Raw genomic sequence first — 16,172 nt, 5'->3', positions numbered from 1 at the left:
TGGCAACAGCGCGACCAGGAAGTACCGACAGGAGCGTCAACACGTGAAACAGCGCAAACCGCAGCACATACCGGCTCACCGCACTCTGCATGCGGGAAAATACCATTTCAACACGATATTCTCAGTGCAAACATGTAAATATTCTTGACATATACGGTGAGTTCATTTTATGTTATTTCTGTTGTGTTGTGCACAGTGTAGCTGGTCTCAATAAACTGATATTGAGGATTTTCGACTTTTCTCGTTCTAGTTAAAATGAATTTCACCATATGATCACTTGTTGTGTTTTGTTGGGTCACTACAGGAGTTGGGTCACTACAGGAGTTGTGCACTTTTTGTTAAAGCTACATATGCATACCTGCGAATTCGCCATTGCAGTGTGCCTGATGCTATATCTGCAAATAAATATTGTCAGACTAGACATATAAGCCAGTCACGTATAATTTTAATACGTATATTTATATATGCATCTTTAAACATTAAACGATACATTTATTCTTCACATTCACCCGAAGCAAGTGCATGCACTTTCACCTTTTGTTATGGGAATATGAGTATCCCTAGAGCTGATGGGTGTCTATTAGTATACATGTGGAAATACTGATGATGACCTCACATCACTATAGAAATGGACAAGAAATGGACCAGAGCATAGAATATAAAAAAATGTAATAATAATAATAATAATAATAATAATAATAATGCAAAACTAAGATTCCAATAAACCTCCTCTCAACTATCTGTAGAAATGGTCTGATGCCTTCTTTTAAATAGTTTATTTCCTTTTCTTCCTGGAACATTCCTGGGTTCAAGACTGAAAACTGTCTTGGTCAAGCAGTTCCGGTATGACAGCCGTGCGTGTCCCTCCCCTGTGATGGACAGCGACGAGGTGGTGAACGAGAGCCTGAGGCAGCAGTTCCAGGCTCTGCAGGCGCAGCAGCAGAAGCGCCTGCAGAAACGGCTGCAGAGGAAGGAGGAGGTGCAGCTGAGCCAGAGAGATCCTGTCAGCACAGAGACAGAGTCCTTTAGCATCCAGGATGGGCTGAACCTCCTGGAGCTGGACCGAGAGCCAGCCGGTGGCATGGAAACCAGGTGGAGTGAAAACCTTGATAGCCCACCCTGACATCTTAAGGGCTACTCAGTGATTCAATACATGTTGCTTCCTTCATGACACACATTGTAGTATCTATGTTGGCCCTTTTGTTTAATTTCCAGAAATCTCTGTTGTAGGTGAATGTAGGCGTCCAGGGCCAGGCTTGCTGACCCCTGAACCGAAGGTTTCTGGGAATATAGAGCAACTACCAAATTATTGCCATAGATCAGGGATGGCTACAGGGCATACAGGTTTTTGTTTTATCCAGATCGTTTACTGCTTAATTGAACCAATTGTGGGTATTAATTAGGCAAAAAGTCCCTGTGTTCAAGGTATGTAGTGATTGGTGATATAAAGACACCTGTGAAACCTGCAGGATTGTGGCTCTCCAGGAACAGGGTTGGTCCCCCACTGCTGTAGATGCTGAGTCAGGGAGTTCTTCAATTATTCACATCCTTACACCTGGATGCGTTTTCCCCTGAGCTGTAGAGCTGCACGGTGTCTAACTGCCTCTCGAAGCCTGCTTCAGACACACCTGTTCTCTCGAGGCCAATATAATCCCCAGTTTAGTTCTAAAATAAGTCTAATAGATCATTTGTTTACAGTGATGCTGTTACGCTTTCAATATTGTGTAGGGGACCAATGTTCTTTCCATTCCCCCGCTGCCCGCTTCAAGGCTTCCTCATCTCATAGTGACTCACCAAGTGTCTTCACTGTCTTGTGTCCTTCACTCCTGGGGCTCCAGGTTACTGCAGGATGAGAATGGACAGCTGCAGGACCAGCTGCGCGAGCTGCGAGATGAGAGCGGCCGACTCCACAGACTCCTGAGCGAGAAGAACTTCGAGATCAAACACCTGAGGAAGAAACGAGAGGAAGACAGACTGGCTTTAGCAGGTGCTGCCACTGCATCATTCAGATGAATAAATCTCACATGCTACGATGAGTTGTTGTTTTATAAGGAACTGTACCTGCACTGTATTATTACACAAAGGATATGTATTTATTTAGTAATACCGATTTATAGGAACAACATTTTTAAGGAGAATTTGGTGTGGCTATGCTTATTGACCATTGTTGGATAGCAGTGTGAAATACTGTGATAGGAAGCCATCTTTTTTTCATCATCTTCATGAGCCCAATTTAAGCTGTAAATGGCCTGTATCTTGTACAGGATTGGTTAGCCTGTGTTCTTGATGATGTGAAGCTTTGTGAAAGTGTAATACTCTTTTTCTTCACCAGGTACCTCGGGACTGGCAGGTGATGCAGCTGCCACGAAGATAGTAGAGCTGTCAAAGAGGAACCGGGAACTGACTGCGGAGATGGAGAGGGAGAAGACCAAAGTAAAGCAAATGAGCAACAGGGTCAAAGAGCTAGAGAAGGAGGTAGGTTCCACTGGAAACAAATGGCAGCATCTGTTTATTTTGAGTGATTTAGTGTGAAGAGCTGTTCTGTCTGTTCAGGTATATGCTCTGTATTAAAAGTAGTAGGCCTAACAGATGTTTAGATGTTGTAAAGGAAGCAAACCATTTTTAATTTACAAAGAATCCCTTTTCAATATGTATTTTTATGCATTTTTAATTATTAACTACAATTTCTGAAAATGTGTGCTTCTTTTTTCTTGATACTAAGAACATTATGGGAGTCTTACATTATAGTGTCACCTTCAAGATAAATCCTGTTAGTTCATCTTTAGAACAAGTATTTAAATAAACTTGAATACTGCACATTGCCAATGCTCAGCCAGAATCTAAAACATAACTTTACAGTCATAAAAGCCTTATTTTTACAGCCCTAACAAATCTAAAATTTGTAATTCATTTTATTTTATGTTTTTTATATATTAGACTTCGACATGGTAGTCTACATTAGGTGGGCCCTGTTTTATGGCTGAAATAGGTCTGGTGATACCATCCCTCTTATTTGTTTGAATTTTTATAAAGACTTAGATGTGTTTCATTAAAATCAAGGTGGGTAAAACAAAACTAATAATTTGCATTGTGTTCAATAGCTGCAGGTTGCCTTAAATAGTCCTACCTGTGCTGAAAATAAAACTGGAAGAAAAATGCAGACTCCAGGGGCAACAGATGACCTCATGGTAAGAATACCAGAGATTACATCATCTAATGGAATTCCTTGTTTATGTGACATAAAAGAGTGAAAATGCATTGAGATGAATAGAACCATGTTCAGAACTATGGAAAGGCAACAGATGTAGCTTCCTTATAATAATCCTTGAAATAATCATTTTTTATTCCTTTGATGTTTAAAACACAAGGTTGCCGAATGATCAATTATTTCCCCATTTTAACAATACAGATAGTATTTAGAATTCTGCTAAATGTTAGGAATAAGTGTTTTTACAATTATGAGAAAGATTGGAGCATCTGAATGCTTAATTTAGGCACATTTAACTGTAGAGAGATTACATCCAGGGAATCTAAACCCTTGGTGCATAACAGCACAAAAGTCTATTGCCAAGCCCATGTCAATGAAGATGTGAACAACCTGTCCCACATTCACCAGCACAGAGGAAAAGGCCTTTCTGTGGAACTGTGAACATTTCACCTTATTTTAAACAACTTAGGTTTTTAGAATGTGTTACTTTAGTGTTTTTATTTATTGTGTAAATCAATGCTGATTTGTATTTCTTCTCTCTCTCCAGCCCAGCAGTCCTGATGTGAAAGCTCTACAGGATAAACTGTCTGCAGCTAATTTTAAAATGACAGAGTACCGCAACCAGATCCAAGCTGCGAAGCAAGAGCTCAAAATAGCACAAAAGGTCCCTGGCCAGATATCCCTTATTGTCTTATTTCCTGTGGTGTCTTTTTTCTCCACTTCTGCCCCTCTTCACCGGACACCATTGACAAAGGGGTTGAGTTTGCTGCTTCCTTCTTTCTGACAGTGACTTGGTTTGTGTGTCAGCATCGTGCCCGTTGCACTCTTCTTTCAAGCAAATTATGTTTCTCAACACAGGAAAGGTCTGTCAAGGACGATATTAAGGCAGATACTGATGAATGTGGTGTCGATTGACAGGTTCTGGCCAGTGAGGTTGGAGAGGATGTGAACATCCAGCAGCTCTTGAGCTCCAGTGGGAACTGGCGTGGACGCTCCCAGCAGATCCTCGCTCTGCAGAACAGGGTGAGGAACTCAGAGTTGACTTATCAGTTCGTTTGTTTTTCGTCTGAATACACAAACTTCGACTGAACTATCAACCTTCTTGATATCTAGGGGATTGTGCAGTGAACTGAGTGGCCACCAATACACTGCGCTGATTCCAAGTGTTTATATTATATTTAGTGTCTAGTTATAAGTTTCCTTTAAAATGTACTTGACTACACATAATAACCAAGATTTAATACTTTTTTTTATTCTTATTGAAGACATGGAAAGAGTAAAGATACAAACAAACAAATACATGAATGCATGCGTACATAAATACACAAACAAATTGAAGGATCCCTTTTGTGGAAAAAATTAAGCATTCATGTAGTAAAACTGTACGTTTGAGTCATTATGATGTCGTGTCCTTATCTCACTAATTGCAATTTTAGTTCCGTAAGACGACATTTATTCACTAAACAAACTAGCATTGCAGGGTCAGTTCTGTGAATGGCATTTTCAGTTTACTCACGTTCTCAGAGCCATCTCTGATGAATGCATAATTTGTGCTGCTGTTGTGCCTCTCCCGAGCCCCTGCCTCGTGTCTAGGGGTTATGCACTGTAGTGGTTGTGTGCCTGTGTTTCCTTTTCGCCTGTGCTGGGTGCTAATTGCGGTGGTCGGGATCAGGTGCGAGACCTGGAGATGCAGCTGGCACAGGGGGCTCAGAGGAAGCAGGCCTCAGAGCTCAGCTTCGAGGACATGCTGGGGGGCTTGCGGGGGTCTCCGCTACAGGACCGGAACGTCAGTCGCATTCGAGCGATGGAGAGGGAGAAGAAGGAGACTTTAGAGGTAATGATATCTGATTTGCCTGACAGTAAACTGTTACACTGTTGTCAAGCAGTGCTGATCCACACGTTATGCTCACTGAATCAAACACGCTAAGAGTGAAACCTGAACGTATGTATCGTATTCTCAACACGTTTAATATCCAAGTTTGTGGATATTGATGCCAGATGTGTTTTGGACGTGCAGAAGGTCACCGGCGAGTACGATACTCTCCAGAAGGAGCATGAAGAGCTGAAGAAGAAGCTTGAGGGATCCAAGGCCAGAAACAAAGTGCTGAGCAACGAGGTGAAGACACTGAAGGGCCAGATCTCCACCTTACTGGACAAGGGCAAGCATGATGACGAGCTGGTGGACGCTTTACTGGTGAGAGCCGCCTTACAAAGCTGGGCTCTGTTTTTAATTCTGTAGGACCATATTCATTTATATGTAAACATCAATAAAATTCAAGGTACGGTGCAGGGTTTCAGTCCGCTTCCCCTCCTCTCTCCCTCTACAGAAGCAGCAAAAGCAGCTACAGGAGGTTCTGGGCCGCATGAGCCAGCAGGAGCAGAAGAGCAAGGAGAGCTCGGGCCAGCAGATGAGCACCGAGGCCCAGCGGCACAGCTCCCTCGTCCAGCAGCTCCGACAGATGGTTTCCGAGAGGGAAGCCAAGGTCAAGCAGCTCGAGGAAGAAATCACACAACTGTCTCTCAAGGTAAACTTGTCGGCCCACAGATCCAGATGAGGCTAAATGCTCCCGTGTAAGCAGAAGAAAATGTCTTTGTCAACATGCTGAGGAACTGGATTCGCTCTCACGTGAGAGAGGATTAGCTCAATTACGGCTTTTCCCCCCTCTGGGTGCCGGGACTTCAGTCTTGCAGTCGTTTCATATTTGCAGTGATTGCTGCTTTCTAATTCTTTTGACATCCATGATGACACCCTTTTAAACTAAATGTACTTTTACTTCAATAGAAACATACAGGAACTGACATGATTATTGTTCAGTAGGGCAGCCCATTAGACTGCTCTCTGGATCTGTGCTAAACTACTGTATCACCCGTTCTTCTAGAGGCATGCTGAAGAGGAGGGCAGCTCTAAAGGTATGGACAGACCGCTGTCTGGGGGGCAGACGGAGAGGGGCGGTACCTGTAGCTCCAGACCTTCGACAGCAGTGGGCGATACCACTGAGAAGATGCCATCTGTGTCGTCTTGCAGAACCATTTCCAAACTGGGGCACACACTGGTCGAATCGGCAGCTACTCCTTCAATTAGCAGCTCTGCAGTGGGGTTAGTCTTTATCCTTTGTTGTCATCCACTCACACAATGATTGCTCTGCGAACTTCACACATTTGTGTTATAAGATAAACACGGTGTGATGGCAGGTAGCTCCATTTTCAGTCATTTTTAGAACAACTACCTTTGAAATGACTTTCTTAAAGAGCATGGAAGTAATACTAACACTGTGGACTGGTTTCACAGACTCAGATCAGCTTGGCCAGCCCGATGTTATTGTACATGGGTAGTCCAAGACTAGAGTGAAACCAGCTGTCTATGCAGACAGAACATGTGTTGTCTGTAGATCATATTCTTGGACAGAATAAATACACAGATTCCACTCCCTGTAGTGTGAACGCCGCCGATGTGAAGTCCCTGCAGGCCAAGTGCACCGAATACAGGGCACTCTACCAGGTGGCAGAGGTGGAGAGAGATAAACTGATGGAACTGGTGAAGGTGTTGCAGAAAAGGTAAAGTTTCCTTCAACCTTGACATCGATATATATAACAATATAAATATCTATATACAAATGTTGTTGAAATTGAATTGTAAGGGCTGGTTACTCTGTCCGGTCTTGGATGACTCCATGTTATCTTAGGTAGAGCAGTCCAAGGTCTGTGAGACCAGCTGTAAAAGTTCAAGTGCAAGTCAACACTTCTTTGGCATGGCCTAGTCCAGTGGATTACAATGGTGTGATGCTGACTGTCAGAGATAACGTCTGCAGGAAGCGGATGGACAGAAGGCCTGGATATCGTTCACAGAATCTGAAATCTCTCTGAAACTTCTGAAACTCTCGCTGAACCAGTGATTTCCCTGTCACATGGGATGTCCCACAGGTCACTTCTCTTTTCAGTATTTAAAATGAGAAATGGGAGAAACTGCTCCTCTCAGTGATCTGCACTCATGTGTAATAACACGCCACCTGTGGGAAGCTGTAACGGATAAGTGTAATTAAGGAGCTGAATTGGAAAGCTTTTAGTGCCCAACCTCTGATGTGGTCTGTGTGACAGAGAGCAAGAGACCAAGGACAGAGGTCTGGCCGCGGAGCAGGCGCTGCAGGCGGAGCGCAGGCGAGCCGTGGTCCTGGAGCAGCGCCTGGAGAAGGCCAAGCTGGTGTCGAGCCTCCTGGAGCAGCGACTGGAGAAGGCCAAGCTGGACCAGAGCCCAGGCCAGAGCTCCTACCGAGCAACACACAGGGGCAAAGCAGGTGAGCACCGGCAAACCAGGCACTCCTCAGGAATCGGAGACGGCAGAACATTTTATTTGTATTATTTACTTGCTGCACATGCAGACTCAACAGGGGATTGACCTTTTCTGAAGGCAGTCGAACATATTTCATGCTGTTTAAATAATGATAAGATAATAATGAGGGAAAATAACTGCACTGTTCAATTGCTGCATCAAATCACTCAGAAAATAAGACACTTTCCAAATCATATATATAATCCTTGAAAGCCTAACTTTCTTGATAAATATATATAATCTGTCACTTTCTGCATATTGTGCATTATATGTATTTATGTATTTATTCCCTTCTTTGTTGTGCTGCACCAAGGCATATCTGCCAGCAGTACGGGGTTCGCTGTGAATCAGATCGACTCCTCGGACATCTCTCCTAGAGGCTCCCTGGGCGTAACTTTTGAGACTCAGGTCGAAGAACTAAACACAAAGTAAGTAAGAAGGATTTTCAGCGTTTCATCTTTCATTAGTATTGTGTGCGCATGTTCAGGTCAACATTAGGAGACCTGCCCAGGTTTAATGGCTGAGATTTAGTCACGGGAATAAGCTTGGGTTGTGTGATGATGATTATACATGAGAAGTAAACTGTCGTAAGCAACACAATTGACTTGCTGTCTTCTAGACTCGCAATCCAGCAGGATGAGAACGAGGCGTTGAAGGTGGCGCTCCAGAGCAGCCTGCAGGGCAAGGAGGAGGACCTGCGGCAGTACAATGACATGGTGGGCAAGGTGAAGCAGGTCTTCCTTCAGGCTCTGTGGAAGCACCGACAGGAGAAGGGCAACAGCAGCTAGCGGCTCCAGGGAACTGGATCTCCTCAGCAATGTGAGGTTCCTTGACCTCGTGAAGGGCTTGTCTTTCTGACTTGGAAGTCTGAGAACATTTGTACTTTGTGTGAAGAGGTGGCGCTTATTTCATTCCTGAACAGACCTGCTCAGATTTCCCTCTCGTGGCGTCTGGTCCTTGTTTAAGTGTTAAGTGCATCTCTCTCCATGTGTTGTTTTGTGTTCTTTAAACGCATTGAGAATCTTGAGCAATATAAAGTGATTGCCGTTTTAGAAGTGTATTTTTGTCACATATTACTCATGATAAAGAACAGGATAAGAGCGATCGTTGTTTAGCGTGTGCTGGTAATGTAGTGAATTGTGTTGTACTAGCTTTACACATGCTCAGTATCGCACAATACCAATAACGATGAAAGACATGGCATCATACAAAGAAAAGATTGGAAAACCAAGACTTGAATTTTCATCATTTGAAAAACTTTTTGTAAGTAATGATATATGGCATCTTTATATTTTCCATACAGCAAAATATATATTTAAAACATATCCCATATCAAAGGGCACAATTTTGGTATATACAAATACAGGCATCATACATTTCTACCAATCATTAATGGAAATTTAACTTTAAGCCCTGGACTTCCTTATGTATGTATCAGTTGCCAAGTTATAAAATCTGTTTTTCTAAATTGCAGCCAAGAAGATTGCATCAGACGCCTTTATTTTTGTTCTTCCCACATCTTCCCGCTCCGTTTATGAACACACAGACTTTCTGTCTGGGCTGAAATACCACACGATTTTACTGAGCATCCTTTGAGGCGCAGACATTCCCAATTTGGACTGAATTAAATCACCACAAGACAAACACATTCCAGTTATTCCAATTTATCACATAGCCTCCATGTGCTTTGAGAGGAATAAAGTGTTTTGCAAACATCATGGGATTCCTGGCATTCCCGTTTCTCGTCACGAGCCAAGCCATTTTGATCAAAGTTGTGTTTCATACATGTGCTACCCGTGTAAGTAGTAATTTCTAGAATAGCATGTCAGCAAACATTCCATGTGTTTGACATGACACATTCACATTTGGGTATTGTTCATATACATGTGATCAAATTTGTTGGTACCCTTAAAGCTCATTGAAATAATGCTTCATTCCTCCTGAAAAGTGATGAAATTAAAAGCTATTGCATCATGTATACTTGCATGCCTTTGGTATGTCATAGAAGCTGTGATAAGAGATTAATTATTGCCCATTCTATAAAGATATTCTCAAATGTCCTGGACACATGTGGTACCCCTTAGAAAAGATAATAAATAATTGGATTATAGTGATATTCCTAATTAGTTTCTTTAATTAGTATCATCTTTAATCAGTCATTCAGCCTATTTAAATGGAGGAAAGTAGTCACTGTGCCATTTGGTATCATTGTGTGCACCACACTGAACATGGACCAGAGAAAGCAAAGGAGAGAGTTGTCTGAGGAGATCAGAAAGAAAATAATAGACAAGCATGGTAAAGGTAAAGGCTACAAGACCATCTCCAAGCAGCCTGATGTTCCTGTGACAACAGTTGCAAATTTTATTTTGCAACTAGGTAGCCGCAAGAGGAAAATCTACCCCAGATTGAACAGAAGGATAGTGCGAATGGCAGAAAAAGAACCAAGGATAATTGCCAAAGAGATACAAGCTGAACTCCAAGTTGAAGGTACGACAGTTTCTGATCACACCATCCGTCGCTTTTTGAGCCTCTCAGGAGGACGCCACTTTTTAAAGAAAAACATAAAAAAGACATTGGAATTTGCTAACATGCATATTAACAAGCCACAATCCTTCTGGAAGAATGTCCTTTGGACAGATGAGTCCAAACTGGAGCTTTTTGGCAAGTCACTTCAGCTCTATGTTGGCAGTCGAAAAATGAAGCTTTCAAAGAAAAGAACACCATACCTACAGTAAAGCATGGAGGAGGCTCAGTTATGTTTTGGGGCTGCTTTGCTGCGCCTGGCACAGGGTGCCTTGAATCTGTGCAGGCCACAATGAAATCTCAAGACTATCGAGGCATTCTGGATTGAAACGTACTGCCCAGTATCAGAAAGCTCTGTCTTAGTCGCAGGTCATGGGGTCAACAGGATAATGACCCAAAACACACAGCTAAACGCACCCAAGAATGGATAAGAACAAAACATTGGGCTGTTCTGAAGTGGCCTTCTATGAGTCCTGATCTGAATCCTATCGAACATCTATGGAAAGAGCTGAAACTTGCAGTCTGGAGAAGCACCCATGAAACCTGAGACAGCTGGAGCAGTTTGCTCAGGAAGAGTGGGCCACACTGCCTGTGAACAGGTGCAGAAGTCTCATTGAGAGCTACAGAAAATGTTTGATTGCAGTGATTGCCTCTTGTTGTGCAACAAAATATTAGGTTGAGGGTCCCATCATTTTTGTCCATGCCATTTTCAGAAAAGTCTGATTTCTATTAAATATGGAATAAACAATGGTGGATGCCAATAACTTGTGTCAGTTTCAAGTTATTTCAGAGGAAATTGTGCATTCTTTGTTTTTTGTGGAGGGGTACCAACATATTTGAGAACGTCTGTACATATTTGTTCCCCTTAAATTGTGTGTGCTATCCCTTTGTTGTATCAACTAACATGACGACTTATGTATTATTGTTGAGGTTATATTGGTTTAAAATCTTTAAATATACCCTGTTCAGTGGTTCAGTGTGAGCAGGGTACTGAGAGAAGTCTTATTAAAGCCATCTAGTGCTTCACACTCTTCTATAATGTATAGAACAAAATAAAAACAAGTACGACTGAAAGCATTTTTAATTCGATCTATACATTTTTTTTTTTTTTACACTACCAAAGAGTCAAGTTTACAAAATGTACATGATTTAACATTTGCCTTTTATTTACACCATGGCTTCCATTGTCTGTTAACATCTCTTAATTTAGGAATACATTAACTGTTTAATCAGCACTTTACATGGAAACAGCAAGCAACTCTAAGTGTAACGATGTAAATTTGATGTATTTTTTGTTCTAGATGCTCACCATATTGGCAAAATACAGTGGTGAACAAAGTTGCAGTAACATTTATACTCCTTTCACTTTATGGAGGTAACCAATATTTCTTATTTCTTATTTATTATTATCACAATACATATTTTTTGTCACCATTTTGACGTTGTTAATGTCTTGGCATTATGTGCCTATAATTCTGCATAGGACAGTAATAAGTAACTTGTGTCAGTAAATGTAGACTACCTTTCTGAAAATATATGTATAAACTTTTGTCTCTATAATAACCAATTCACTATTTTGTCTTTTCTGTTTAATACATTCTGGGAACAAACGCAAATAAAACTACATAAGGGACACTTATTTCTTAAGTACAATAGATTTGAGTGTTTCTAAACAAATACAGAAACAATTTAAAATGAATTTATAAAAATAACATCAAAAGGAGTTCTGTCACCGGATCTTAGTTCCATCTGAGCTCTTAAGTTATTAAACTGTTTTCTTAAAGAGATGGGTGTTTGAAACAAACTAGAGAGAAAAAAAGGTCTGTTCAGTCTCTCCTGAACACGGTGACTAATTTGTTGCTCCCTGAAGATTTTATTAACAAGACTAGGTTGCAAATTAATGATGTACAGGCTCAGTTGGTAAATACACTGCACCAGACACATACGTGTTCATACTGCATGGGAACAGTGGAACATTGGATTTAATTCCAGACATCTGGACTTTAAACAATATCAATTAGGGGAGCTTGGAAACCCAGGAACTGGCACAGGTGTAATTTGATTTGTAACCTGAAAATGATCAGATCAAAACAAACAAAAAAACATGAAAATTAAGATTCAGTTGGAAACAAAAACAGATTAAATGTGGGCCCCAGAGCCAAGATTTTGAAATTGTGTTTTATTGATTCTCTAAACATAATTATTCAGTGTATTGTGGAGTATGTAAAATCAAAATAAATCCCCCTTTCTACTGTCATTAGTTTATGTGCATTGATATGCACTGTGGCAGAAAACCAACAACTTTCTGGGAAACAATATTAGCAGACGATACCAAAGCTGTAAAAATCATTGACCAACTGCCACCCCCCTCCCCCGTAGATGAAACTACATCCATCCGTATATGTAGGACACAGATGTATTCTTAAGTTATTGTTTCAGTCTACTTCAATTGAATTTTAATTATATTATGAATATATCACCATACTGTCACCTTTCAAGCTAATTCCAATGAAGAAAAATACGATACTGTTAAAACAAAGTGCTATACATCTGAACAGAAAATGAAATATGCTGTAGTTATAAAAATAAATACATTTAATTTTAAAAAGCCTTTTTAATTTGCTTGTTCAGAAATGCTTTTGAAATACTTTATCCTAGTTATCCTATAAATATACTGCAGCTGCTGAATAAACTCCCTCATTTGCATGTCAGTGTTGATTTACATAAAAGTGACGTCAGGGTAAATACAGTGCTGTAGAGCTTGACCCATAAATAACTTCTATGTTTATATATTATCTGTAAACATTAAATAATACAGAACATAAATCCCAGACTGGCAATGTGGAGAAAACACAAACGCAACAACACAATCTGAAAGTCTCCTGTTCTTGCACTGACACTAAAATATAACAAACAATACTGTGTTCAACTCAGTAACATTGAGATACACTGACAGCTCGTCGTTTGGCATTGGGATTGGAGATTCATATCCAGTGTAAGGCACCATGCATGTGTGAGCACTCATGTCAATATACAAACAGAAAACAGTGGCAACCTGGATGCAGCGCTCAGACCGCACCACCAGCGTGCGCAGGGCTTGAGGACAGCTTGCCTAGCTCTTAATTTTCTTATATCCACAGCTGGGTTTGAGAAGCTTTGGAGAATATTGAATTATTATAATAATTTAATCATGGCCTTGACCAGCGTTTGATGAGGTATCTAGTCCGTCCCAGTCGTGTTCAGAGTGAGTCTGTGAACCGGCCTTGTCTTATCTCCTGCTTTTGGACATGCTGGAAACAAGACTGTGGATGAGGAGAGAAAGGTTGAGCATCAGAGCCAGAGGTTTTCTGCATCAAATCTAATCGAATTATTCACAGCTAATGTTTTTTATACCATGCATTAACTAATACTGTATTGTGGCATACCTGGACAGACAACCTCTCTGGTTTTGTACAATGAATTATGTTTCCTGTCCTGTTTGTTTAATATGGTAAAGAGGTACTGTACCATTTAAATAAGCTGGTTTTATATTGTGAAAATGATCATGCAACATGTGTAAACAAGTAAATGTGTATTAAGACCTTTAATAGATTACTCTTTGAAGTCTGTCTGCATTATGGTTGCCTACTACAGAGGAAACCCAAGGAAGGAGTTGCTATAAGCCCATATTTTAGTTAATAAATAAAAACAGTGATCTCTCGCCTTCTCAAAACGAATTAGGACAGTATACGATCTATGAAATACATTCAAAAGAAAAGCCTCAGACGCACCTCCAGTGCAGTTAGTAAGAAGTCAGTGATTCCTCCTTCTCCCTCCGGGTCCATCATGTCCCTAATGAGGTGCAACTCAGCCCCCAAGTGCTGAATCCTGCAAACAGAACAACGACCCAAATCAATAAGACTTCTGTGTGCCCCCCCCCACTAGAGCTAGTCTCCTTAAACAGAGGAGAGCAAATATTTACAATCAAAATGTTCTTAAATGAAAACATGCAATTGTTTATTTCCAGATGTGTCCAAGTAAATAACATGTATGTCCTTTACAAACAAACAAACAAATTAATCACTGTAACACAAATGCAATGTCAGAAAGCGGAAAAAAAGGGGGGAAGCTATTAAAGTTGAATCGATACTAGTATACCTTTATATCGTCAGGTGTAAAATAAGTGTACAATGAGTAATGTTACAATACGGCACAGAAAAAGTGCAGGAGTCACATATAACAGTGTGGATAATAACACATTTAAGATAATCAGTTAGCAGAAGCGAACAAAAGAAACACTAAATCAATGTACCACTGCTCTGCACTCCGAGGCTATGGATCTGAGTAAGTGATGAAGTCTCGACACGGACACAATTCAGAAAGCACCGTGTGGCTTATTAGGGTGAGAAACAAGCATTGATCAGACACCGATAATGAGTCGGAATCGATATGAGAAAGATTGTGGGTTAAGGGAGAGACGTCGAGGGAATGGGTCTGGATTTCAATAGAGAACGGACGGGGGGCAGAGGAACCCACGGTGAGGACACAGCCCGGCAGAGTGAGCATCGCTGAGACAGAAAGGGCTCGGCTGGAGGGGTAGAATTAAGTCAGTTATGGTGAACAGTGTTGAGTGAACGGGGAACAGTGTTGAGGAAGGCTCTGCAGTTCAGGAAAAGTTTGCCAGGATGCCACAGAGAGCTCCACAGATTTAAATAAGATACAAATAGTGGTTAATACAACTAATTAAAAGTAAACCACTAGGCACGGAGGAGAAGAAAATAGAAAAACGTCTATAGAACGACAAGAACTGCTCTATCACCTGTACCTCGCTCTGGACACGACGTAGACCAGCAGGGGCAGCAAGTCATCCATGGGCAGCTTGTAGTCCTTGTTCAGGACCCGGGACACCGTCTTCTCAATCTCCTCAAACGTCCGAAACATAGTGTCAATCTTCTCCCGAGGGTCAGCAGTAGTGCTGTCAGGAGAGAGAGAGAGAGAGAGGGAAACAATCTTTTTAGTACATTCTGTCCACTTGAAGAGGAGTTTGAAAATGGGACCACTACAAACCTAGTAACATTACAGATTTGGTCAAAAAAATGTTCAAATGCAGTGATATTTGGCCTTTATATTCAAAAAATAAAATACAATAGAGGGAACTGTGAATAGTTTAAAAAGTTGCTTCGGGATTACCTTATTTTTTGGAAACACTCGATCGCTGAAAGGAAGCACTGGTCCTTCACTAGAGAATACCTCTGAAGAAGAGATAAGAAAAGGGTACGTTCAGGCGAGAACATATGAGAGAATATTCTCACAAAACTGTACACAGGCATGTATTAAGCACAATGTTTTGCCTTTGTGGACACATCCACGCCTTTCTGTGTCATCACCGGTTTCATTATGATATTCCAAGTCACTGAGAACAGTGAGCTGTGAGCCATTTGCAGGATAAGTATATTACTTTCAACAGAGAGATTTCAACAGATTAATTTATCTTGTCACAGGCTCTGGGGGACTCCTGTCTTACTCCGAACCATGAGTTACACTGAACCAATCAGTATGTTTCCTGCAGAACAAATTAAAGGCAAATTCAAGAATACATTTCATAACTACTGTGACCAGAAACAAAGAGTTGGGTTGGTTAATTGTTTTCACTATAATTGAATACAAAATCAGTCAATAACAAGCAGAACAATTATCTCAAAATGCAGACCAAGAAACTGATGCACCATGATGTCAACTGATTAAGGGAGCACTAGTGTGTGATAGTTGTCACCATTATTTCCCAGCATTACTTCCAACATTCATGAAATTATAGTTAGCAAAGACTGTTACCTGATTGCTAGTAAGGTGGAGATCTTTGAGCGGCCACAGGTGTCTGCATTAAAAATACAATACATATATTAAGACATTCATTCAGTATGAGACACGTGAGAATATAGATTTACACATTAATGTTTTTATTGAATTGTTTGAGTGCTTTTATGAAACCATGGTCACAGAAGACCAGTAATTTATTTCAATTCTTTCTTTAGCAAGTTCTGCTCTGAGAACCCGGGACTGGAGCAGGCACACATTAACCAGGCAACAGCTTGATAACATTGACAACTGCTTTATATGCATTGATCTAAACACTGG

At 40.9% G+C, this 16,172-nt stretch overlaps 2 protein-coding genes across 2 annotated transcripts in view; one reads left to right on the top strand and one right to left on the bottom strand.

Annotated features, from left to right (window-relative positions):
* The first annotated feature begins 28 nt into the window (after positions 1-28).
* On the top strand, positions 29-9,250 carry ccdc13 (coiled-coil domain containing 13). The gene is made up of 15 exons (XM_066717285.1): positions 29-156; positions 814-1,092; positions 1,839-1,987; positions 2,333-2,475; positions 3,102-3,188; positions 3,756-3,872; positions 4,127-4,231; positions 4,881-5,042; positions 5,226-5,402; positions 5,536-5,733; positions 6,088-6,305; positions 6,644-6,763; positions 7,304-7,500; positions 7,849-7,963; positions 8,155-9,250. The coding sequence occupies exons 2-15, from the start codon at positions 875-877 to the stop codon at positions 8,321-8,323; spliced, it is 2,175 nt and encodes a 724-aa protein (XP_066573382.1). The 5' UTR covers positions 29-156; positions 814-874; the 3' UTR covers positions 8,324-9,250.
* A 1,951-nt stretch (positions 9,251-11,201) lies between these two features.
* The window catches only part of LOC136763336 (ALS2 C-terminal-like protein), a 33,839-nt gene continuing 28,868 nt past the window's right edge, over positions 11,202-16,172 (bottom strand). The window contains exons 24-28 of the mRNA XM_066717272.1: positions 15,870-15,912; positions 15,228-15,289; positions 14,863-15,012; positions 13,829-13,925; positions 11,202-13,360 (exon numbers count right to left, since the gene is read on the bottom strand). Coding sequence (XP_066573369.1) covers positions 13,298-13,360; positions 13,829-13,925; positions 14,863-15,012; positions 15,228-15,289; positions 15,870-15,912 — 415 coding nt within the window. The 3' untranslated portion in view covers positions 11,202-13,297. The remainder of the gene's footprint in view (positions 13,361-13,828; positions 13,926-14,862; positions 15,013-15,227; positions 15,290-15,869; positions 15,913-16,172) is intronic.

Source organism: Amia ocellicauda, chromosome 2 (genome assembly GCF_036373705.1).
Source record: "Amia ocellicauda isolate fAmiCal2 chromosome 2, fAmiCal2.hap1, whole genome shotgun sequence".
In the NCBI taxonomy this organism is placed as follows: domain Eukaryota; kingdom Metazoa; phylum Chordata; class Actinopteri; order Amiiformes; family Amiidae; genus Amia; species Amia ocellicauda.
Note: the sequence above shows the minus strand (reverse complement) of the source record. Positions and strands in the feature narration are given on the sequence as shown.